The 25508-nt window shown below is 36.9% G+C and overlaps 1 protein-coding gene across 1 annotated transcript in view; it reads right to left on the bottom strand.

Annotated features, from left to right (window-relative positions):
* The window catches only part of LOC309961005 (uncharacterized protein), a gene marked incomplete at its 3' end in the record, with an annotated part of 31277 nt that extends 6000 nt beyond the window's left edge, over nucleotides 1-25277 (bottom strand). The window contains exons 1-5 of the mRNA XM_082838022.1: nucleotides 25188-25277; nucleotides 20280-20350; nucleotides 17179-17275; nucleotides 15492-15593; nucleotides 8254-8412 (exon numbers count right to left, since the gene is read on the bottom strand). Of these exons, the coding sequence (XP_082694148.1) occupies nucleotides 8254-8412; nucleotides 15492-15593; nucleotides 17179-17275; nucleotides 20280-20350; nucleotides 25188-25265 (507 nt within the window). The 5' untranslated portion in view covers nucleotides 25266-25277. The remainder of the gene's footprint in view (nucleotides 1-8253; nucleotides 8413-15491; nucleotides 15594-17178; nucleotides 17276-20279; nucleotides 20351-25187) is intronic.
* Between the last annotated feature and the right edge of the window lie 231 nt (nucleotides 25278-25508).

Below are 25508 nucleotides of genomic sequence, written 5' to 3'. Positions count from 1 at the left end.
GCCTCTGCCATGCAGGCAGGGCTTAGGATTTAGTGCTCACAGCGGGCTAACCCTTGGGCTCACGTGAGGAAAGCAATGAAACTACTCAATTTCCATCCTTCCTGTTAACTAGGCTCAGAGCTTTGGAGTCTTCCTTGACTCTCTCTCACCTCATGGCCAATCTGTCAGCAACTCAAATTCGCTCCACCTTCAAAATATATCCAGAATCCAACCACTTCTCATCACCTATATTGCAGTCAATATTCATTTAGTGTTACCCACCTTTACCACTATCTATATAGTTCCTTTAGAATTTCCTTTAGTGATAAACTTCCAGATGTGATAAAGACAGCCAGCTATCCACTGAAGACTTTGAGTTCCCCTTCCATAATGTAGAGTTGTTGCTGGCAAGAGACTGTCCAATCACAGATCACATTTCTCAGGTCCTTCACCCCACCCCTTGCTGTGTCCTCTCTCTACCCCATGTACCTATGCAAAGCTAAAAGACTAATTCCTACCAATAGATTGTGAGTAGAAATGATGGGTGTCACTTTTGGGCTGAACTGGCTCAAAGCAAATGTGCTTCTTCCACTCCCTGTTTAACCAGCTGCCACCTGAAATTGAAAGATTCTGAGGGGCCATAGGCAATGACAGAGTCACAAAATGGATAAAACTTGGGTTTCTGGACTACCCTTTGGAAGTCTGCTCACTGAAAGCCTGCCTTATACTGTTATACAACCGAGAAATTAACCTCTGTTGAGTTAAAACACTGAAAACTTGAGGTATGTTGGTATAGCTAATGTTTCTCTAATAGTGAAATTGTAGTAGGATGAGATGTTGTTATTATCAATACAGAACTCTAAAACATGTAGCACTGGCTTAGCCATCAGGTGGTAGGCACAGAAGAAACTGTTATTAGAGTCTGGAAAGATAAAGACCAATGCTCTTCAGGGTAAAATATTTGCTAAAACTATTGCCTGTGATAATTTGGAAGGCAGGCAAAATACTACTGAGTCTGTCCTTTTAGAAGAAAAGGTTGGAAAATAGAAAGGTAGGGTGAGTTCTTGTTACTGGCTACATTTAGCAAGGCAGCAACTGGCTGGTTTGCAAGAAGAAATGAAAAGGAATAGAGAGACTGCAGAAATGTGGAACATTGGAAGATTGGATAAGCTGATGGTTTTGGGGCCCAAATAATAAGACATTAGATTAAAAAGGCCTTTTAATGACAGATGCCCATTAAGATTCTACCCTTCCTCAATTACAACCCCCCCCAAACCTATTAAAAATGGACAAATGACTTGAAATGCAAGTCAAAGTAAGATACCACTTCACACCGGTAGGATGGCTATAATAAAAAAAAAAAAAAAGGAAAAATAACAAGTATTGAAGAGGATGTGGAGAAATTGGAACCCTCTTACATTACTGGTGGGAAGGTAAAATGGTTCAACCACTGTGGAAAATAGTTTGGAAATTCCTCAAAAAGTTAAAATAGAATTACCATATAATCCAGCAATTCCATTCCTATGTACATACATAAAAGAATTGAAAACAACTATTCAAACAAAAACTTGTACACAAATGTTCATAGCAGCATTATTCACAGTAGCCAAAAGGCAGAAACAACACAGATGTCCATCATTTGATGAATGGATAAACAAGTTGTAAATCTATACAATGGAATATTATTCAGCCAAAAAGGAATTAAGTACTGATACATGCTACAACATGGATGACCCTCGAAAACATCATGCTAAGTGAAAGAAGCCAGACACAAAAGATAACAGATTGTATAATTCCATTTATATGAAATACTCAGAATTGGTAAATCCACAGAGACGGAAAGTAGGTTATCGGTTGTTAGGGGCTGGGGAGTAATTGCTTAATGGACATGAAGTTTATTTTTGGGGTGATAAAATGTTTTGGAACTAGATGGAGGTGGTGGGTACACAACATCGTGAATGTACCAATTGCCACTGAATTGTATACTTTAAAATGTTAATTTTTTTGTTATGTGAATTTTACTTCAATTACAAAAAGATTGTGCCCTGCATTAGAGATCAGATTAAGGGTATAAGCTTCCTATCCAACCAAGCCTAATGGCCTCAAGGTAGTTGCCTTTAACTTGAGAGGGAGGCATGAACAAGGAAGCAAAGAAAATACATATTGGAAAGGATAAAAAAAATCCAGTCATTTTTCATATATGATGGCATTTCTATGTAGAAAATGCAAATAAGTCCACAAACAAACAATATTACCATAACAGAGTTCAGCAAGACTTGGGATACAAAATCAGTATGCAAAAATTGACTGCGTTCCTATTAACCAAAAATTTTTTGAAAATGTAGTTTAAAAAATATCATATACAATAGCAACAAAAACAGTAAGATATCAAGAAATAAATCTCAGAAAAGTTGTACAAGACCCTTAGGGGAAAAATTATAAAACTCTACCGAAAGATTTTGAAAGAGACTTAGAAAAATGAAGAGACATAGCATGTTCAGAGAAGGGAAAACAGTATTTTAAAGGTGTCAGTTCTCCCCATATTAATGTAATTCCAACTAATATCCCAACAATTTGTGTGTGTGTGTGTGTGTGTGTAACTTGAGATGTAGAATCTAAAATTCCCCAAAAGAGAAAGAAGCAAGCCTTGCCAACGTAATTTCCAAAAAAGAGAAAGTAGACGAGAAACTTGCCCTATAAGATATTAAGACTTCTCATAAAACCACAGTAACTAAAATGGTGTAGTACTGGCCCAAGGAAATAGAAATAGATCAGAAGAATATAATACATACGAATCAAAAGAACGAAAATTGTTTACATATGAAAACATTATATGTGGCAAGGTTGGCATTACAAACCAAATGGGAAAGTCTGAGCTATTTAATAAATGGTCGTTTGGGCAACTGGTTATTTATACAGAAAGTAATAGAATTTGATTCCTACCTCATATTTTATGCAAAAATAAAACTCCAGATGTTTTAAAGATTCATGTTTAAGAAGCAGAAATAAAAACTTTTAGGAGACAATATAAGAGTATCTTTATAACCTGGTGAAAGGAAGGCGTTCTTAAGACACAGAAAGCATAAAGGACAGGACTGATACATTTGCCTACATGAAAGTTAAAGACATTTGTCCTGATAAATGGATAAAGAAGAAGTGGTACATATATACAATGGAATACTACTCAGCCATAAAAAAATGAAATAATGCCATCTGCAGCAACATGGATGCAGCTAGAGATTATCATACTAAGTAAGTCAGAAAGAGGAAGACAAATACCATATGATATCATTATATATGGAATCTAAAATATGACACAAATGAACCTGTCTATGAAACAGACTCACGGGCATAGAGAAAAGACCGGTGGTTGCCAAGGGGGAGGGGGTGGGGAAGGGATGGATTGGAGGATGGGGTTAGCAGATGTAAGCTTTTATATATAGAATGGATAAACAACAAGGTCCTACTGTACAGCACAGAGAACTATATTCAATATCCTATGATAAACCATAATGGAAAAGAATATAAAAAAAGAATGTATATATAGTTATATATGTATAACTGAATCACTTTGCTGTATAGCAGAAATTAACACAACAGTGTAAATCAACTACAATTAAGAAAAACAGTAAAGAGAAAAGACTTCTGTCCTAAAAAAGACACTATACACAAAGTTAAAATCAATCCACATACTGGGAGAACATATTTACACTTTCTACAACTAAGTATTAGGATGAAGAATTATATACTCATTCATTATTCTAATAGTTATAAAATTAGTATTTTATATATATACTAAATTATTAAAAATATAAGCACCCCATTAGCAAAATGGGCAAAGGATATCAACAGGCCACTCACAGAAGAAACGCTAATGGTTAATAAACAAAAATTGCTCTCTGTCATCCCAAATTAGGGAAATGCAAATCAAGACAATAGTTACTTTCTTTCCCCTACCAGATTGTTAAAAGTTATAATCTAATAATCTCAGGTTTTGGAAAGACAGTGTGGAGCGACGGGGCCTCTCATACAGCGCCAATGGGAGTATAAACTGGCACGACACTTTGGAAAGCAATTTTGAAACATTTGGCTAATTCAAAGGTGCACATATTTTAAGATCCAGCAATTCCATTTCTACGTATATATTATAGAACAGTGGGTCAAAAATGGGATCTAGCATCCCAGGGGGTTGTAAAAGATGACCCACTGGAGAGCAGGAAAATAATATTAGAACCATATCTATTTGTTCATTTTAATCTAAAAAACAAGAAGGAAATGAAAATATTTAAAATTTAACAAATGGATAGGCACTGACATTTTCCCTAGGTATGATGTAAAATGGTAAATCATGAAAGTTAAGATGTTTTGAGGGTAGAGGGGAAATTCCACAGTGATGCAGAGTTGGCCATTGCGGACCCCTTTGTCCACTCTCTTGTAGTGTATTGCAATACCTACAATTTATATGGGTAAGTGAATTATGGGTAATACATGGGTAATATTATTTAGTTTTAACTAAGCTAAAGTAGACATGTGGCTTAATTATACTAACAAGGCAAAGATAAACAACAAGAAAATGACAAAGAGGATATATCGCTGCTTCTAGTTTGAACACTACCTGCCATATTTAGAGACTTAAAAAATAGTCACTTGTAATCAAATCTGACTTTTAATCACACTATCATTAAAATACATTATTAAAATTTTTCTTAGACAGTTTTAATTTTCTTAAGAAAAATTATTTAATATTTTATTTCATCTTTGTCTCATTCTTTTAATTTCTATTAGTATGTTTTAATATATAACATTATCGAAGAATATATATAATTTATATATATTTAAATGCATTCTCAAGAATATTTTATGAATAAGTATGCATGATCAAAAAACTCTATAGACCATTGTCTTAGAAACATTTTGTAAATGTGTACTAAAAGACATGTACAAGGGTGTTCAGTGCAGTGTTGTTCATAATAAAGAAGTTGGAATCTATGTTAATATTTATTAAAAGGGGAAAGGATAAGTATTTCTGTATTTCTTAAAATAGTAATGATACGCTGTCAGAAGCTAAATTGATAAATTAGAGCTAAGTGTATCAAAATGAATACATTTCAAAAACATAATGTTGAACTAAAAACTCAGGTTGCAGAAGGATAGGTTCATTATAATGTCATAAATACAAAGTTTAAAAATGCAAACCAATACTACAGATACATATATAGCTACACATATATAGCAGAGGAATCAAAACATGCATACAAATGATTCAAATCAAATTCACGATAGCGGTTCTTCTGGTGAAGGAGTGGAATGGGCTTGGGAAAGGTACACAGGGGACTTTAATTATATGTATAATTTTATTTCTTTAAGAAACAAAGGCCCAAACCAAATGTGGCAAAATATTAAGTCCAGATAAAGCTGGCTGATGATTACAAGGGTATTAGATATATTATTCTCAAAACTTTTTCATAGGGACTTCCCTGGTGGTCCAGTGGTTAAGAATCCGTCTTGCAATGCCCAGGACGCTGGTTCAATCCCTGGTCTGGGAACTAAGATCCCACATGCCCCAGGGCAACTAAGCCCGCACCACAGTTACTGAGCCTGCTTGCTCTGGAGCCCGTGCGCCTGTGCACCGCAGCAAAGAGCCTGCATGCCGCAACAAAAGATCCCGTGTGCACAACTAAGACCCAAGGCAGCTAATAAATAAATAAATATTAAAAAAAAACCTTTTTCATATACTTGAAATAAATGTTGAATGAGGTAAGGAATTTTCTGACTAATTTCAAAATGCGTTGTAAAAATGTAGATACTATCAGTTATCCACTGTTTGGCTGTTATGCTTTATCCGTCTATTATGACACTTAACACATACTTTATATTGCAGTTAGGTTTATACAAATATGTCTCCTGCAGTAGATTAAACTGTGGCAAGTATCTTATTCCATTCTTTTATCCCTGAAGATGACAAGCATAATATCCTGTATATAACAGGCCCCCAAAGAATGTTTATTAATGAACAATGAATGAATCTAAATGGCTTGGACAGTTTTATCTGAACTCTTGTGTTATAACTCTCATAAAGACAACAACTGCAATGCTAGACAATGATTTACTTTATTAATTCTTCTCTGTAGATTATACAAACTGATGTGACATCTTTTTCCTGCTATAAAAACAATGTAGAGGATTGCTTTGTTTAAGTAAGTAGTGTTTGTTTTAACTAACATTGAGTGCTTGTTTGCTGGGGTTGTGGCTATCATATTCATCCTTATTATTCTTAGTGCCTATTATAGAGCCTGGTAGACAGTAGATCTTCAAAAGGTATTTGTTTAATTGATCAATAAATACAAGGTGCAGGGATGGCATAGATGAGAGAGGCATAAACTCAGTCTGGGCAATGGATGAGGAGATGATTCTTGAGTTGGGTTTTGATGGACGAGTAGAAGTTTTCCAGGGGAAGGAAAAAGAGGGAACAGTATGCATAAAGGTGTGAAATAATGCAACAGGTATTTTGGAGAACTACAAATAGTCTGATATTTTTTGAGATTTATAAACTACAAGACATGACCTCTGGGTGATATGACTGGCAATATAATCAGAAGAAAGCTCATTAAGTTAGGGACGTTGGACTCTACCCTGCTTGGACAAAGGGGCACCACTAGAGGGTTTCAAAAAGGCTATAGATAACGCTCATACTTGCATTTTAAAAGAATACTCTAGTGTCGGTATGGAGGATGACTGGAGCAGAGTAGAACCAAAAATAGGGAGAACAATTAAATCTGGGAATTACCATAGTCAGACAAGAGATAATTGATCTTGGAGTGAGACAGTGAGTGGCATTGGGATGGGCAGAAGGTGTGTTTAAAAGAGATTTAGCTATCTGTGGAATACTATTTAGCAATGATAAGGAATAACATATTAACACACAACAACATGAATATAAAAAACATTATATTAAGTAAAAGAAGTCAAACACAAAAGACTGTATTGTATGATTCTATTCATATGACATTGTAGAAAAGACAACACTATAGTGACAGAAAGCAGATTAGTGGTTGGTTGGGGTCAGGGTTGGGGAAGAGTAAACTACAAAGGAGGGCAGATTTTAGGATGGAAGAGCTAGTCCACAACTTGATTGTGGTCACACAATTGTACACGATTACCACAATTTGTCAAACTCCACACTTAAACCGGATGAATAATACCTTGGTAAATTGTTTTGAAAGGTGAAAAAAATGAGGCTTAGAACAAAAAAGATTTAGGAGGTTGAATCAATAGAACTTGATGAGTAAAAAGTAGTGTGTATACTTTGCTTTATATGGTGGCTGTGTTTGTAGAAAAGATCTGTAAAAATAAAATTTAAAATGCTCAAAGCGGGGTAATTCCCTGGCAGTCCAGTGGTTAGGACTCCGAGCTTCCACTTCAGGAGGCACAGGTTTGATCCCTGGTTGGGGGACTAAGATCCCACAAGTCGCGAGATGTGGCCAAAAAAAATGCTCAAAAGGAACTTGTGAACACTTGGTGATTGTTTTAAAACTATTTTCTAATAGAGAATTTCAGACACATACAAAAGTTGACAGGATGGTATAATGAACCCCTGTATACTTAGCAACCAGATTTAACCATTGTCAAGTTATGGCCAATTTTGTTTAATTTATACACCATTCTACTCCCCCACTCAAACTATTTTGAAGCAAATCTCAGATGTTACAAAATTTCATCCGTAAATATTTTAGTATGTATCGCTAATAAGTAATGACTCTTTTAAAAACATAACCACAATGCCATTATCACACCTAAAAATTAGTTATATTCCTTAACCTCATCTAATATCCAGCTAGAGTTCAAATATCTATTTGTCTCATGAAGTTGTAAATTTTCACTTTTATAGTTTGTTTGAATGAAAATCCAAATAAGGATCACACATTGCAATTGATATACCTTCTAAGTCCTTTTATTGGTAAGTTTCCCTCTCCTTTTTTTCCCTTGCAATTTATTTGTTGACTAACCTGTGTGTTTCTTAATGTAAGAAACCCTTCTGTTACACAAATAACCACTTTCTACTTTAATGGGCTTTAAAATTTGGATTGTTTTATAATTATTCTTTTAATATTTTAGTTGCACTTCAATAATTTTTGATAAAGCCATCATTTGGTGACATAGGATTATCTCACCAAGTGTCCCAGTATGTTTTTGCTTTTGGCAGTTTGTCTCAAGGGCAATGATCCTATGACTTAGAGCACTGTTTGGGTATTAAGACAGCCATGTAACACTCACAGTTGTTTGCAGATCATCTGTTCTATCAGTGAAGATATTCAATCTTTCTTCTCTTTCCAAAATTTTATCGATATTTTGGGTCATAACATATTTTACATCAGTTACTTGACTCTTCAGTGTGGATATCGAACTGTCCTCTTGATTTTTATTGTATTTCATCTATATAGAAGTGAAATATAATATACAATTTATTTTCTATAAATGAAATCTATTGTAATATATTGTACAAATTAGAACAAAGGTGTCAAAGGCTCATCTCACTTGTATTTCAGCATAAGGAATCAACTAAGCCTTAAACTGTCCTACCTGAATCATGCAGAAAAAATGGGGGGTGGCAGGAGAGGGTATATATCAATGTATTCAATCAGCAGTGGATTTTTAAAGAATTTGAATAGACTTTTTAAAAGAGCAGTTTTAGGTTCATGGTAAAATTGAGTGGAAATTACAGAGTTCCTGCATGCTCCTTACCCCCCATACACGCACGGCCGCCCTCACTATCAACATCCTGTGCTTGAGTGGTCCGTTTGTCACAATGGATGACCCTATGTTGATGCATCATTATCATCCAAAGTCCATAGTTTCCATTAGGGTTCACTGCTAATATTGTACATTCAGTGGATTTTGACAAACGTCTAATGACATGTTTTTGTCATTACAGTATCATACAGAACAGTTTCACTGCCCTTAAAATCCTCTGTGCTCCACCTATTCATACTTCCTTTTTCCCTTAGCCCTCGCAAAAACTGGTCTTTTTACTGTCTCCGTAGTTTTGTCTTTTCCAGAATACCATATAGTTAGAGTCATACAGTATGCAGTGTTTTCAGATTGGCTCCTTTCACTTAGCAATATGCATTTAAGTTTCCTCCATGTCTGTTCATGGTTTAATAGCTCATTTCTTTTTAGTGCTCAATAATAGTCCATTGTTTGGATGTACTGTAGTTTATTTATCCATTCACCTATGGAAAGACATCTTGATTGCTGCCATGTCCTTGCAATTATGGATAAAGCTTTTATAATATCCACATACAGGTTTTTGTGTGGATATAATTTTCAACTCCTTTGGGTAAATACCGAGGAGCACTATTGCTGGATCATATGGTAAGAGTATGTTAGTTTTGTAAGTAACTGCCAAATTGTCTTCCAAAGTGACTATACCATTTTGCATTCCCATCAGCAGTGAATCAGAGTTGCCATTGCTCCACATCCTTGTCAGCATTTGGTGTTGTCAGTGTTTTTGAATTTTGGCCATTCTAATAGGTGTGTTAGGGGTATTTCATTGTTGCTATAATTTGCAATTCCCTAATGACATACGATGTTGAGCCTTTTCATATGCTTATTTGCCATCTGTATATCTTCTTTGGTGAGGTATCTATTCAAATATTTGGCCCATTTAAAAAATTGGGTTGTTTGTTTTCTTATCGTTGAGTTTTAAGAGTACTTTGTATATTTTGGGTTATAGTCCTTATCAGATTTGCCTTTTGCAAGTATTTTCTCCCAGTCTGCGGCTTGTCTTCTCATTCTCATGACAGCTTCTTGATCCAGTTTGACAATCTCTTTTAATTGGTGTATTTAGACCATTAACTTTTTAATTTTATTATAATTAATTAATTAATTAATTAATTTATTTTTGGCTGAGTTGGGTCTTCGTTGCTGCGTGCGGGCTTCCTCTAGTTGCGGTGAGCAGGGGCTACTCTTCCTTGTGGTGCGCGGGCTTCTCATTGTGGTGGCTTCTCTTTATTGCAGAGCACAGGCTCTAGGTGTGCGGACTTCAGTAGCTGCAACGCGTGGGCTCAGTAGTTGTGGCTCGTGGGCTCTAGAGCACAGGCTCAGTAGTTGTGGCACATGGCCTTAGTTGCTCCACGGCATGTGGGATCCTCCTGGACCAGGGCTTGAACCCATGCCCCCTGCATTGGCAGGCAGATTCTTAGCCAGTGCACCACCAGGGAAGTCCTAGGCCATTAACTTTTAAAGTGATTATTGATATAGCTAGATTAATATCTACCATATTTGTTACCATTTTCTATTCATTGCTCTTGTTCTTTGTTGCTATTTTTGTCTTCAACTCTATCCATATTAAAAATGACCTCTACATCTGGAGAAAACTGTAATTTGAAAAGATACATGCACCCCAATGTTTACTGCAGCACTATTTACAACAGCCAAGACACAGGAGCAACCTAAATGTCCATCGACAGAGGAATGGATAAAGAAGGTGTGGTATATATATATACAATGGAATATTACTCAGCCATAAAAAAGAATGAAATAATGCCATTTACAGCAATATGGATAGATCTAGAGATTATCATACTAAGTGAAGTAAGCCAGACAAAGACAAATATCATATGATATTTCTTATATGTGCAATCTAAAAAAAAAAAAGACACAAATGAACTCATTTGCAAAACAGAAAGAGACTCACAGACATAGAAAACAAACTTATGGTTACCAAGGGGGACAGTGTGGGGAGGGATAAATTAAGAGTTTGGGATTAACATGTATACACTACTACTTGTAAAATAGATAATCAACAAAGACCTACTGTATAGCACAGGGAACTACAGTCAACTATATTTAATGATACTCAGAGTACTCAATACTTTGTAATAACCTGTAAGGGAAAAGAATCTGAAAGAGAATATATATATATAACTGAATCACTGTGCTGTACACCTGAAACTAACATGGCATTGTAAATCAACTATACTTCAATAAAAAATGATCTCTAAGATATAGTGTTATATTTAAAAAGTAAGCTGCAGCTGCAGAAGAGTATTAAATAATAACTTATCAAGCACTTAGTATGTGGCAGGCACTGTTTTAAGCACTTCACACGTATAGTTCATTTAATTCCCAAACCATTATATAAAGTACTACTCTTTTCATCTTTTATTTTCTAAATAAGAAAACTCAGACTGAGAAAGTTAATATATTGCCCAATGTTACACAGCTAGAGGCAAAACAAGGATTCAGACTAAGAAGCTCTAGAGATTAAGCCTTTACCCATTGTACTAATGATCCCAGTTGTGTGAATATAAATAAATAAATAAATAAATAAATATATAAAAATAAATAAATAAATAAATAAATATATATATATATAAATTCTGGAAGCTTACACACCAAACTGTTAAGAGTGTTCACCTCAGGGGGGTTTGATTGAGATTGTAGGAGATATTTATATTTCACTTTTTATACTTTTGTATTATCCCACTTTATTAATGAGCATTATTTTTAAATATAAAAATGATATTAAAATCCCCTGCTCTTTGGCAAGTGATCAAATCCACCTTAAACAGAACTCTGATCTAGGTCACTGGACCATGCAACTTACAATTAATGTTCTGTGAGGAGCTCACTGGTTGGAATGTAGAAAAGAGGGAATTCCTAGTTGAAATGTGTCTCCCCAAAAAGATTCTTTTAAGTCCTAATTCTGGATACTTGTGAATGTGACCTTATTTGGAAATAAGGTTTTGGTGTCTTGTGTTAAGAAATGTTTAGTGGATGCTTCTATGGCTCATGGGTTAAAATTTTTTATTAAGACATAATCAAGTTAAGATATAGCACAGGGAACTCTACTCAGTGCTCCGTGGTGACCTAAATGGGAAGGAAATCCAAATAAGTGGATATATATATATATGTATATGTATAACTGATTCACTTTGCTGTACAGCAGAAACTAACACAACACTGTAAAGCAACTACACTCCAATAAAAATTAATTTAAAAAAGACATAATTAAGTTAAGATAAATGGTGAATCTTTGATTTTTCTTTTTATTCCTTTTCTCTTTTTCTCTCCTTTTAAAAAATGCTTAATCTTTTAAGATTAAGAGACTCATCTAAGTTTTGTTAAGATAATGTATTCATAGTCCATTCAATGGCATTTGGTACATTTATATGTATAAATATATTTAAAACTCTCTCAAAACTACTTTTTTTTTTTGCTGTGTGCATTTTTCTAATCATAGTATAAAAAAGTCAACACCTTTTATAAAATTTTCTACAGATTTGAAGCTCACCAGGTTAGTTTATACATGTTAAACAAATTTCTTTGATGTCAGATGTGTTAACTGCTTAAAATGTGCATATTTTCGCAGGGTTTTCAGGGAGCTATGTTAATTATATATTTTAGCTGTGTTGAATATTGCAGAATTCTCCATAAGAGAATATACAAATTTAATATATCTATCCTTAGTTACTTCTTCAGGCATTGTGGTGGACTCACCCTGTGGGGACCCCCACTGAGTCACATCTTTATAAAATTCCCTCCCCTTCAGTGTGATCTGCCCCTAACCAATGGAAGCAAAGGTGATGGAGGTCACTCCTGTGATTACATCATATTATATAATATTTAGCAGACTGGAGTGAGAGATTCCTCTGCTGGCCTTGAAAAAGCAAGCAGCTGTGCTGAGGATGCCCTCGTGGCAAAGAACTGCTATCAGTCTTTAGGACCGAGGGTGTCCTCCAGCCAACAGCCAGCAAAAAGCTGCATCCCTCGCACAGCTCTTAGGAAATAAATTCTGCAACAATCTGAATGAGGCTGGAAGCAGATTCTTCCCCAGAGCTTCCAGATGAGAACATAGTCTGGCTGACACACTCACTGAAGCCTTGTGAGACCCTGAGCAGAAAACCCAGTTAAACCATGCCTTGCTTCCTGACTCATAAAAACTGTGAGATAATAAAATGTGTGTTGTTTTAGGCTGCTGATTTGTGGTAATTTGTTACCATACAAATTATTTATTTATTTATTTATTTATTTTTGGCTGTGCTGGGTCTTCGTTTCTGTGCGAGGGCTTTCTCTAGTTGCAGCAAGCGTGGGCCACTCTTCATCGCGGTGCGCGGGCTTCTCACTATCGCGGCCTCTCTTGTTGCAGAGCACAGGCTCCAGACGCGCAGGCTCAGTAGTTGTGGCTCACGGGCCTAGTTGCTCCGCGGCATGTGGGCTCTTCCCAGAGCAGGGCTCGAACCCGTGTCCCCTGCATTGGCAGGCAGATTCTCAACCACTGCGCCACCAGGGAAGCCCACCATACAAATTTGTTACCATAAATAGAAAACTAATGCAGGTATACTTAAAATATTTTATTATGGAAAAGTTCAAACATATACAGAAGCAGAGTGAATTGTTTAGTGTACCCATCACCTACTTTCAGCAGTTATCAACACATGGCCAATCTTATTTCATCTGTACTACTACTGATTACTCCTTCCCCAAATGTATTATTTTAAAGCAAATCCTAGACAGTCTATTATTTTAATCTGTAAATGCTTCAATCTGTATCTCTAAAAGATATGGCCTTGTTTTTCTTAAAAAACAAAACCACAACACCATGATCACATCTAAAAAAATTCCTTAGTATCATCAAATATTTGGTTTGTCCCTTATACACTGACGATGGGAATGTAAATTGGTACAACCACTGTGGAAAACAGTACGGAGCTTCCTCAAAAAAATAAAAATAGAACTACCATATGACCCAGCAATTCTACTCCCTGGTATATATCCGAAAAAAACCCAAAAACACTAATTTGAAAAGATACATGCACCCCAATGTTCATAGCAGCATTATTTACAATAGCCAAGATACGGAAGCCACCTAAGTGTCCATCAACAGATGAATGGATTAAGAAGATGTGGTAAAAACAAAAAAACAAAACAAAAAAACAAAACAAAAAGAAGATGTGGTATACATATATACAATGGAATACTACTAAGCTGTAAAAAACAATGAAATATTGCCATTTGCAGCAGCATGGATGGACTTGGAGGGCATTATGCTAAGTGAAATAAGTCAGACAGAGAAAGACAAATCCTGTATGATATCACTTACATGTGGAATTTAATAAATACAACAAACTAAGGCATATAACAAAAAAGAAGCAGACTGACAGATATAGAGAACAAACTAGTGGTTACCAGTGGGGTCAGGAAAGGGGAGGGGGGTGAGGTAGGTGTAGGGGATTAAGAGGTACAAACTATTAGGAAAAAAATAAGCTACAAGGGGGCTTCCCTGGTGGCGCAGTGGTTGAGAGTCCGCCTGCCGATGCAGGGGACGCGGGTTCGTGCCCCGGTCCGGGAAGATCCCACATGCCGCGGAGCGGCTGGGCCCGTGAGCCATGGCCGCTGAGCCTGCGTGTCCGGAGCCTGTGCTCCGCAACGGGAGAGGCCACAGCAGTGAGAGGCCCGCGTACAGCAAAAAAAAAAAAAAAAAAAAAAAAATCTACAAGGATATATTGTAAAACATACAGAATATAGCCAATATTTTATAATAACTATAAGTTATAACTATAAAAATTGTGAATCACTATATTGTACACCTGTAACTTATATTGTACAGCAACTGTACTTCAATAAAAGAAAAAAAAACTTTATTATGGTAAAACATACATATCATAAAATGTACAATTTTAACCATTTTTAGCTGTATAGTTCAGTGGCATTAAGTATGTTCACATTAAGTATATCACCACCATCTATCTCCAGAACCTTTTTATTTTCCCAAACTGAAACTCTGTACCCATTAAACAATAACTTCTCCTCCTCCCTTCCTCCCAGGCTCTGGCAACCACCTTGCTACTTTCTGTCTCTATAAATCTGACCACTCTATGTACCTCATATAAGTGGAATCACACAGTATTTGTCCTCTTGTGACTGTCTTATTTCACTTAAAAGGGACTACTCTTTTAAAAAAAATTTATTGAAGTATAGTTGATTTACAATGTTAATTTCTGCTGAGGGACTACTTTAAAAATATTTAATTTAATATTTGTGTAAAATATTTACACAGTGATTATGATTATTATAATTTTTAAAATTGTGTAAAGTATTTACATGGTTCCAAGTTGAATTTGCAAGACAAGTTTCATTCAGAGAGGTCTAGTTTCTATTCCTGTCCCCATCCATACACAGGCAACCACCGAAATGTTTTTGGTTTATCCTTCCTTTGTCCCCCCATCCCCCCCTTTTTTTGCTATAAGCAAACATATTTGTATTTATTCCCTCTTTCTTAAATGGTTGCATACAAGGATGGTAAGTAAATAACAGTATACCATATATATTTTCTCTGTCTTGCTTTATTCAATATTTATCAATATTTCATGGATATCATTCCTTATCATTATATAGAGATAGAAGTTCTTAGTTCTCATTCACCTTAACAGCTCTTAACTCATAATTCCTAACTGATTTGTCAGATGTAATACTGACAATGTTTAGGACCACACTTGGAGGTTACATACCATATACTTTCCTAATACTTGTTGAAAATCTGTAGCAACTGCATTTGATGGAGAAAAATGTTCTTGTGACATCAAAGGATTTCTCAGAAAAGTCTCACTAACCTGGGGAAATTAATGGAAATATTTAAATTATATAGATAATTTCAACTGGAGAATTACATAGTAAGTGTTTATTTGAAGCAAAGTCTGGCAGAAACTTTCAATAAAAGAAACCAGAACAGTTCTAGAATTTTGGTGGCAGGGTATCTTTTCTATTTTAAAGATGCAGTATTAATGAAAAGTGTGCTCATATCTCATATCTCGTATCGTGAGATTGCAGGTGCTACCTTGATTCTTTGGTATTGGTATTTCTGAAGACTTGAGGGGACTTGCAGATGTTCACCTCTGGCAGACAAGGAAGGATAGGAGTCACTGATATTCTCTAAGTAAGTTCTTTTCATTTTCCCCTCCTGCTCTTACCCTCAAAATCCATTCAATGATAACAAAACAATCCCAACTAAATGTCATGAGACTATCTTCCAAACCCTACAGGGTTGTTATATGATATTTCAAAGCTTTAAGAAGGAATTCTGACAATTGTTTGTACTTAACGTTGTATCACCCAAAAAGCAGTGGTAAAAATCATGCAGTCTGGTTTTGGAAAGTTGGAAAAGTTGGATGTTTTTCCATAATGGCAGAGAGGGAAAAAAAATTAGAGTATAGTCAGTTAAATGGCTAACAGTGCTTATCATGTAGATGCTAACAATTGTCTAGGCATAAATGTAGAGTGAATTACAATATTAGGCCTTATAATCCTTGATTCTATATATGGTTACAGTTTGAGTTGTGTTAAAACAAGTTGGTACACTAAACAAATGAAATATATGCATAATGTGACTGGAGAATAACTATTAATAACTATAGTACAGCTGACCGATTTTTCCATTAATATTTTTTGTTAAAATATTTTTCCTAAATTATATATTTGTGAATAAAATTGAAGATTAGTATTATTAACTTTTTAAAATAAGAAAAAAACATACTATTTGGATCATAAAATTACCAGAATAATGGTTTAGCCCTAGTCTGTCTCTGAGACTGCCTTTCACAGTCTTATTCTAGTTGGAAGTTAGACACTGGGTGATAGTCAGCAGTAGATGATATCTATTGAGAAGGTTAACTAGCCTTTAAGAAATTTATAAAATCTCATGTATCTGTATATGTACATACACATAAGTACTCTATCATATTTCATATTTGTTGGCAACTTTCAGGTAAAACGTTCTCTAAAAGTAGTATATCTTGATTTAAAAAAATTTTTTTTCATTTAACTCATAATTGATCCATATTTTCTGCCAAAAGTGTCTTATCTATAATTATTTGAAAATTAAATACATATGCTATTGAGAAGGTATATTAAATATTAGTAAAGCTTAATTTTTCTTATTTTTAAAGAACAAAATAAATATGAGAGATTCCAAAGGTGATCTGGGTTAATCATCTTTGTAGATCTTGCTTAAGAGTTAGGGGAATTGTAGAAGCAGAACACAGATGAGGGATGAAGGTAAGAAATCTCTGAAGGTCACTAATGGCTCTGCTATATAGACAGATCTGCTTTTGGTTAGGGACATTATTACCAATAAACTATAAAACAGACCTCATAATTTCAATAACTGAAAAAGTCAAAGCAGTAAAAGAAATTACTTACATTTTTAAGAAATGCAGATGGTGTTACAGTATCTAAGGCATTGTCTGAGGCACATAGGTAAGTGATTCCGTCAATAAAGAGAGTATGGTAGACAAAGCTTTGAAAAGAATACATTCAGTTACATGATAATATTAAATTAAGTACTGATACAGAGAATTTAATTTCGTTTTCAAGCTCTCATTAGTAGTATAAAAACTATGTAGATAACTTTTTATAATCAGAATAATTAGAAATCTTTCATACCTTTGAAAAATTAAACTATGTTAAATAAAAACTCTCTAAAATGTGAATATGCATTTAAAATTGCATCAATAAAAATAAATTACAATAGAGAAAATTCTAATAATCTAATCATATATATTTCACATGCCTTTGATGGAAGTCACTCTCATTCCAAGACTGAATCTAGATTCTGATCAAAGAGAAAATGCTATGTTCACTGATTTTTACTATCCTTATATTTTTAGGTAGACATATTTAATTTTGGCACTTCTTGGCTTTCTATTATGATAGATTAGAATTTGAAAGTTGTAAATTCCCAAGACCAAATATTCTAGAGAACAGGATGAGTCTGGGAGGGGGAATTAAACTCCCCTATAGTAATCCAGTGTAGCTTTTCCTGACCACTCCAACTTCTAGACCTTTTGTGCCTTCTCAGACTCACTTATTAGGAGGCTAGAAGACTATTGGAAAGTGCTTCCATCTTTACTACCCAACAATCCAGAAAATTTAGGAATATGGCAACCAAAATAGTTGCTTGGTGCCTAGGCTTTAATCTAGTCATTTTTGAGCACTCTATATCCAAATGGTTAACAGGCAACAGGCCTGTTCAAATGCTAAACTGGATAGATATGAGAATGAGGCATCTCAAAAATAGGTAGAAAAGATAATCCCAGGGGCAGAAAACTTAAGATATGTGCCCCTTCAATATAAATCCTTGATATCATATCATGAATACAATATGCTACAAATATTTTTAATGATGATATTAATTGACATGCATAATATCCACTAGGAAAATATTTTTATTTTTAAATAGGGAGGACTCTTCACAGGAAAAGAGTTGCTAATTCTGTCATCTCTCCAAAAGTTATATATGTGATCTAAATTGATACTGGATGTGATTTTAAATTTATGCTTAGTGTGTTATTGGTAACAGTCAGAAACCATCCTTAAATATTAAAAATCTTGAATACCTGATGACTAGGATATATTGTTAACTGACAAATGCAAGATGGAGAAAAGTGTGTATGATGTACTGCAATTTATGTATCAGTCTCATTTCCTAACATAAGGGAAGTACAAATATATGTATGTGTCTCTTATAGAAAAAAAAAAAGGAAAATGATAAACTAAGAACTTATTCGAAATGGTTACCTACATAGAGGGAGAGAGAGTAGTGTGAAGAAAGCAATGAAAATTAGACTTTGTGAAGGAAACTCATTTTGTAGATTTGACTTTGGAGCCATATAAATGTTTTACATAATTATAAAATGTTATTAAATCAAACTTTAAAGAGTGCAATCCTTAAAAATAAAAAACAAAATAATAAAAAAAAGAACTTAACTTTATATCAAGTCACCCAAGCAAGAGATGGTGGCAGAGGTTGTCAGATTCTGAATATGTTTGGAAGGTAAAGACAACAGGATTTGCTGATGGGCTGGGTTTGGAAGTAAAAGAGACCAAAGTCAAGGATCCCGAAGGTTTTAGGCCTGAGGAACTGGAAAGGTGGTATGTGGAAGACTGCAGGAGGCGTGGCTTTGGACAGAAGTTTGAGATGCCCATCAGACATCCAACAGATATGTGGAATGAGCAGCTGGATATACAAGTCTGGAGTTCAGGGAAGAGGTCCTCAAAAGATTCAAACTAGAATGTTCAATATAGGTAAGCCAAGAGTAGAGGAGGAAAGAATCTCTTTTTGATAACATTCCAGCTAACAAATGAAAACAAAACTAGAATATCACCATTATGCAACCCCCAATAAATTAATGGCTCTAGGGTGTAGGCAATGAATATCAATGGCTACTAGCATGCCAAAAGGAGATATAAGCAGGTATTATATACCGTCTGATGAAGAAACACCTGCAGTCTTGCCAAAGGGATTAGGCCACTGGATCCAGCTGCTTGGACCATGGTGAACTGCATTTTGAATATGCAATCAGCAAAACCAGACTGAGCGAAACTCTATAGGTTCTTCAACAATAAATTGTAAGGAAAGAAAAGGGGTGGAGGGGGAATATGTGGATTAGAGAGACTTAAAAGACACCAAATTTAAAAATGGGCAGAACTGGGCTCTTGTGCCTGAGGATGCTTATTTAGGTGCTGAGGCAATGAAGAAACAGGGTAAGTGACTGCTACAGAATTTGGAATGGTGGTTGATTTGGGGGGGAGGGAGGAAACTGTGAATGGGGCAGGATACATGGTAGCGAGTTTTGGGGATACCTGGCAGTGTTCTATTTTTTGGCTTAGATGGTAGTTGCAGTTGGTTGGGGGAGGTCCTTTGAGAAACTTCATAAAACTATACATTTGCTTGATGTGGCTTTTGTATTTTGTTTTATTTTACAATATAAAGGTTAAAACACACCTCCTCTTAAAAGGACAATGATGAGTCTAAAAATAATAGATCTCTCTTATTCCCCACCTGTTTTACCAGCAAAATATTTACTTGGGACATTACATAGTTTAATCCATACCATGTGATGTGCCAAGTAAAGCAGAGTGATGTTATTAAAGATATTTTCAAGTGGAAGTTTCCTTTTTTATTAATGAAGTATTTTGGGAATAACTAAAAAGGTATGGAGAATAAGATAACAGGAACACTTGTAGACCTACCATTCAGTCAAAATGTTACAGATACAATTAATGTCCCCTGTATACCCTTCCTCAATTTCTCCTCCCTTCTCTTTTGCAGAGATAACCACTATCTTGAATTTAATGTTCATCATTCTCATTCATGATTTTATACTTTTACATATAGAAGTTCTCCTTTCTGAGAGTTCAGTCAAGAGTCTGTATAAGAAATATTTTTCCCCATGTCATTATCACTGTAATTATCAGCTGGTAATGATTAAAAAATAGACCTTTATTAGAATATACCTTACCTTCCCATTTGAATTATGGTCTTTGGTTCAGCTCTAAGAAGCACTAGTTTGAGCACTGTTGCCGCTGCTTCCTAAAAATAAATTGTCAGCATTTACTTTGTAGAAGATTGTAGTGTCTTTTATTACTCATCTGCTTAATTTACCAATGTTCTGTTTAGTTTATTAAGGAACAACTGTTTACTAGGAGAACTAATGGGTGGTTATTCATAATGCATGGTAAGAGGCAAGTTATCATGAAATGTTCATATGAATATGAAGGAAAATATTAAAATTACATATACATATACTTTGTGTATATACATATAAGTGTGCAAATATAAGTTGCACTAATTAGTCCTTTTCACAGCACATTATTAATATGGCTGGGAAGATATTTGACTATCTAATCAAATATCTTTTCAGTGACTTCTACGAAGCTATACATAAAATGTTAATGGATTAAAAGTATTCAGCTTTTAGTCTTTGAATAACCTATGCAGTCTTCTTTTTTTTAGATTAAGATAAAATTTTTACTCGTTATTATTCACTGACATCTTTCTATTAAACAAATAATTGCTAAGATCCCTTCTACTTATTTCTTTTTTTTTGTTTGTTTGGCTGCATTGGGTCTTCGTTGCTGCGCGTGGGCTTTCTCTAGTTGCGGCGAGTGGGAGGTAACTCTTCGTTGTGGTGCGTGGGCTTCTTGTTGCGGTGGCTTCTCTTGTTGCAGAGCATGGGCTCTAGGCATGCAGCCTTCAGTAGTTGCAGCACGTAGGCTTAGTAGTTGCAGCACGCGGGCCCTACAGTGCACGGGCTTCAGCAGTTGCGGCGCGTAGGCTCCAGGCACATGGGCTCAGTAGTTGTGGTTTGCAGGCTCTAGAGCACAGGCTCAGCAGTTGTGGCGCATGGGCTTAGTTGCTCCGCGGCATGTGGGATCTTCCCGGACCAGGGATTGAACCCGTGTCCCCTGCATTGGCAGGAGAAGTCTTAACCACTGCACCACCAGGGAAGTCCCTACTTGTTTCTTATAAGGCTCATTCTTTGGGAGAAAATTTGCAAGGTATTATGATTATCCATAATACCTTAAATACAGTTAATTATATGGAATCCCACTAATTGACTTTAGAAGTGTGAAAGGAACCTGAAAGTTACCTAAGAAGACTTGAATAGCCACACTCCTGATTAACTTTTCATTTTCAAAAAATGACACTTGAAATAAAAACTTTTTGGGAGAGAAAAGCTTGTTATTAATGGTAGAGAGTAAAACTTGAAATTCTTGGTATTACCAGAAAAATCCAGTCAATATTCTCTAGGAAACGATTTCCTAAGAAACATTAAGGGAATTAAGAGAAAACATAATCTTTCAGTTACTCTATTCTCATCACTGGAACATATTCCCCTACCCTTCCCAAAGTGTCCCTTTTAGAGTATATAAACTATGAAATCACAGAAACATGTGAAACAAAGCAAATGGCAACATGAGGCAGTAAAATAATTGACACACTGGACTGTAGTGCCATTTCTGGAGTTGAAGTGCTGCACAACCTAAGAAAATGAGTTGTCTGGGTCTGTTTCCTTGTGTGAAGAATGAAAGGATTGGGTAAGATGATCTCTGCAGTCCTGTCCAGTTCCATTTGATTTCATGATTAAGCTTTGGTAGATACTAATATTTTCTAATGAGTATAAAATATTTGTGACATTAATATTTAGCACTGAAGGAAGATATGATAGAACTGTGCCTTAAAGCTCCTTCTCCCTGGTCAGCCTTCCACACAGCAGTCATTCCAGACCTTTAATCCTGTCCCCCAACTGCATACTGCTCCACCACCTTCCACTTTCTTACTTCCTTGCATGCTTCATAAAGAGAGGCCAATGGGCTTATAAACTCCTTCAACCTTCTGACTCTCTCCCTTCATAATTAATGAAGTAGTTATTGAGAACATACTATGTCCAGGCATTGTCCACTGTAAGGACAGAGTTGAAGACAGTCCCTGTCCTGAAGGAGTCCGATGGCAGAGACAGATAAGTAAAAGAAGATTCCAGTTCAACCTGGCAAGTAGTTGGTAAAGGGATGTAAATTAGCCTGGGCATAGAGAAGGCTTCAAGGAGGAATTGAGAAACATCTCAGAGCACAGAAGAGGTGACACTGCTAAAAAATGAAGACAAGTGGGTTCTGGGGAGAGGGAACAGGAGATTGGTGAGACTGGAGAGCAGCATGAAGTTCAGGATGGCTGGAGCACAGGGACAGCTGGGGAAGAGAAGGAGGTAATCATGGAAAAGCCCTACCAGGGAGGGCTGTGAATGCCAGGCTAAGGACTATGAACTTTACAATGCAAGTAATCAGGTGCCATCCAATGATTTTAAGCAGGGGAGTGACAGGATCATATTTGCTTTTAGGAACAATCCTCTGAGCAGCAGTGTGGAGGCTGGTTTTGAGAGGGACAAGGCTAAGGTCTGGGAGATGAGTTAGGAGGCATCTTCAATAACCCTGGTGAGAAGTAACAAGGGCCTTGATGAAGATGTGGTTCAGAAACAAGGAGATGGATTCAAGATGTACTCAGGAGATGGAACTGATAAAACTTGGTGGCAAAGAACACATTTGAGGGTGCAGAAGAGGGAAAAATGAAAGATGACTCCCAGTTTCCAGCATGAATGGCTTAGTAGAGCTATGCGGCAAGATTAGAAATACACGAGGAGGAATCCGCTAGGAAAGAATTAATTTAGTGCTGGACATGATATGCTTGAACTTCTTCTATTAGGCAATCTACTCATGGAAGGAGATTACCTTGAAAGCAGATTTGGCAGTGATCAAAATAAAGGTGTCCATTTGTGTGAACAAATGTGTCAAGTTAAAAGAGGACTAAAGTTAGAACCCTGAAGAACATGGCATTCAAGGGACTGGCACAGAGGAGAGCCTCAGAAGGAGACTAAATTCCATGTCTATATCCATACCTCCTCCTTTCCCCAAGACAGCATTCCTCTAAACCAAGGCTCACATCTCTACTGCCACATTGGATCCATCCCTTTGTGCTCCTTCAGGTCTTGCTCTAACCAATAATCACTGCCCCTTATATCTTCAACCTCTTTTCCTCTCCATTAGCCTATATTCAGGTGAAGGTTTTCCCTGTATTAAAAAATGAGGCCCTTTCCTGGACCATACTTCTTCTAGCTTTCACCTTCTCTCATTCCCCTTCTAAATTCTTGAAAGAACAGTCTAACTTCACTCTCTCTACTTCCTGGTCTCCGTTCACTTGGCCTAAAGCCATCTGGCTTCTTCTGCCTCTACCTCTACCACTATCAGTAGGATCACTTAACATTTCCTAATTGTCAGTCCAATGAACACCTCTTGGATCTTGTTCAACTTCTCTGTGTCATGAGACATTCTTGTAATTTTCTTCTCTCAGCTTTCAGAATACCACTGCTCTCATTTGGTGACCAGCCTCTCTATTCTATTCTTAACAGTGTTCTGCCTTTTGGTACTCCTTTCTTCTCACTTGGGCACTCTTACCCACTTCTACCATCTTTAACTGTTAGCCCTGACCCTCTGACTGCTACCTATTGGAACTTTTAATGACTTAAATATTTTGGGAATAAGATGGAGGAATAAACACACAAACAGATTGGCTATTTCCAATGGGCAACAAAATTCAACCTGTCCCAAATTGTACTTTCCGCCCTTGCATTTCCTCTGACTTCTTCCCCCAGAATCCTGCCTCCATCTGTAGTTTCCATCTTGTTTAATGCCACCTAAGAAAAAAATTTGACAAATCTTCACATTGTACACCTTAAACTTACAAAATGTTATATGCCAATTGTATCTCAATAAAGCTGGGGAAAAAAGATTAAAAAAAACAAAAAGAATCATCCTAGGCATGGCCCTGTTCCCTATCCTACATATCCAGCCAGTCATTAACTCCTAAGGATTAGTTTGCAAAGTCTCTTTAGGATCTGCCCACTCCTCTCCTTCACTGTCATTGCCTTAGCTCAGGACTTTAGATCTCCTAGATAAACTATAACACCACCATCCAAACTGGTTCTCTTCCCTCCAATCCCCCTTCTGTATTGTAACCAGACCAAAATTTCCAGTAAATGGATCAGATCTTGCTATTCCTCCATTTATAAATCTTTAACCGCCCCCTGGTTTCCCTTGGATAAGAGAACAAACTGAATATAGGACCTTGTATCAACTATTCTCTGTCCACTTTTCTGACCTCAGCTTTAGCTCCTATATACTGCGATCCTGTGCTCTAGCCACACTGAGGTTCTTGCGGTTCCCCCAAACACGCCATTCTGTTCCCTCTGCATGGAGTCCCCATTCCCTTTTCCTGTGGCAGGCTAGTGCTCACTCTTGTAATACTTTTAAGCCAAGCACCTCCTCTGTGGTTGGCAAGCAGTCACCCATCCTAAGTGCTACAGGAGCAATCTCCGTCTCCCGCCATTGAAATACTTTTTACATTGGAGGAGAACGAATGCAGCCCTTGGGTATAAAAGGACAATGTGCTCATCAAGGGACAGCTCCAGGCGCCGTCTTCTCTTCCTTGTTGCATCCCCTACACCTTTACCCCGGGATTTTGCAACTAAAACACGTTCAATAAATGTGTGTTGAACTCCAGGCCATTTCTCCGCGGGGGAGATAAAATCTTTAAAGGTCCCCGGAATTAAACGTGACTGCAAATCTCAAGTATGTCGCGTGCAGCACCAACCCTAACCCCTGGGCGCCGCACTTGCGGCTCGGCCGGCCGGGAGCGCTAGTGGCTCACGCCGGGGATTCACCATCTCGCAGGCTAGGCCGTACGCGGGGGCGGGGCCTCAAGCCTCAACAGCCCGCTCCGGGCAGCCCCTCGGCGCTCCATCCTGAGGGGCGGGTCCAGTGGGCGCCACCCTCGAAAAGTGGAGCCTGCGAAGGCCGAGGTGACGACCCAGGGGTACCTGATAAGAGCCGCCGGTTAGGGTCAGCTCCGCTAGGACCGCTCGGCCATTTGCAATGCAGCTGTAGGCGATCGTCATAGTGGGCGAACTAGTGAAGTACAAGTTCCCGCCGGACCTAACCGCCCGCGACAGTCTCGGGACACTGACTGGGGCGTGGCTCCTGGAGGGGCGGTGTCTGCGCAGGCGCGAGGAGCGATTGATTGGCAGGGAGGGAGGCGGGGCCCTCCGTTACCTGGGCTGAAACTGTGACGAGATCGGGCAAAGTCTCTGGAAAAACTGGCTTTGGTTAAGTTAAGTCTTTCTTCGTAGTCATCCTTAAAA

This window comes from Leucopleurus acutus (genome assembly GCF_964270905.1).
Source record: "Leucopleurus acutus genome assembly, chromosome: 4".
NCBI lineage: Eukaryota > Metazoa > Chordata > Mammalia > Artiodactyla > Delphinidae > Leucopleurus > Leucopleurus acutus.
Note: the sequence above shows the minus strand (reverse complement) of the source record. Positions and strands in the feature narration are given on the sequence as shown.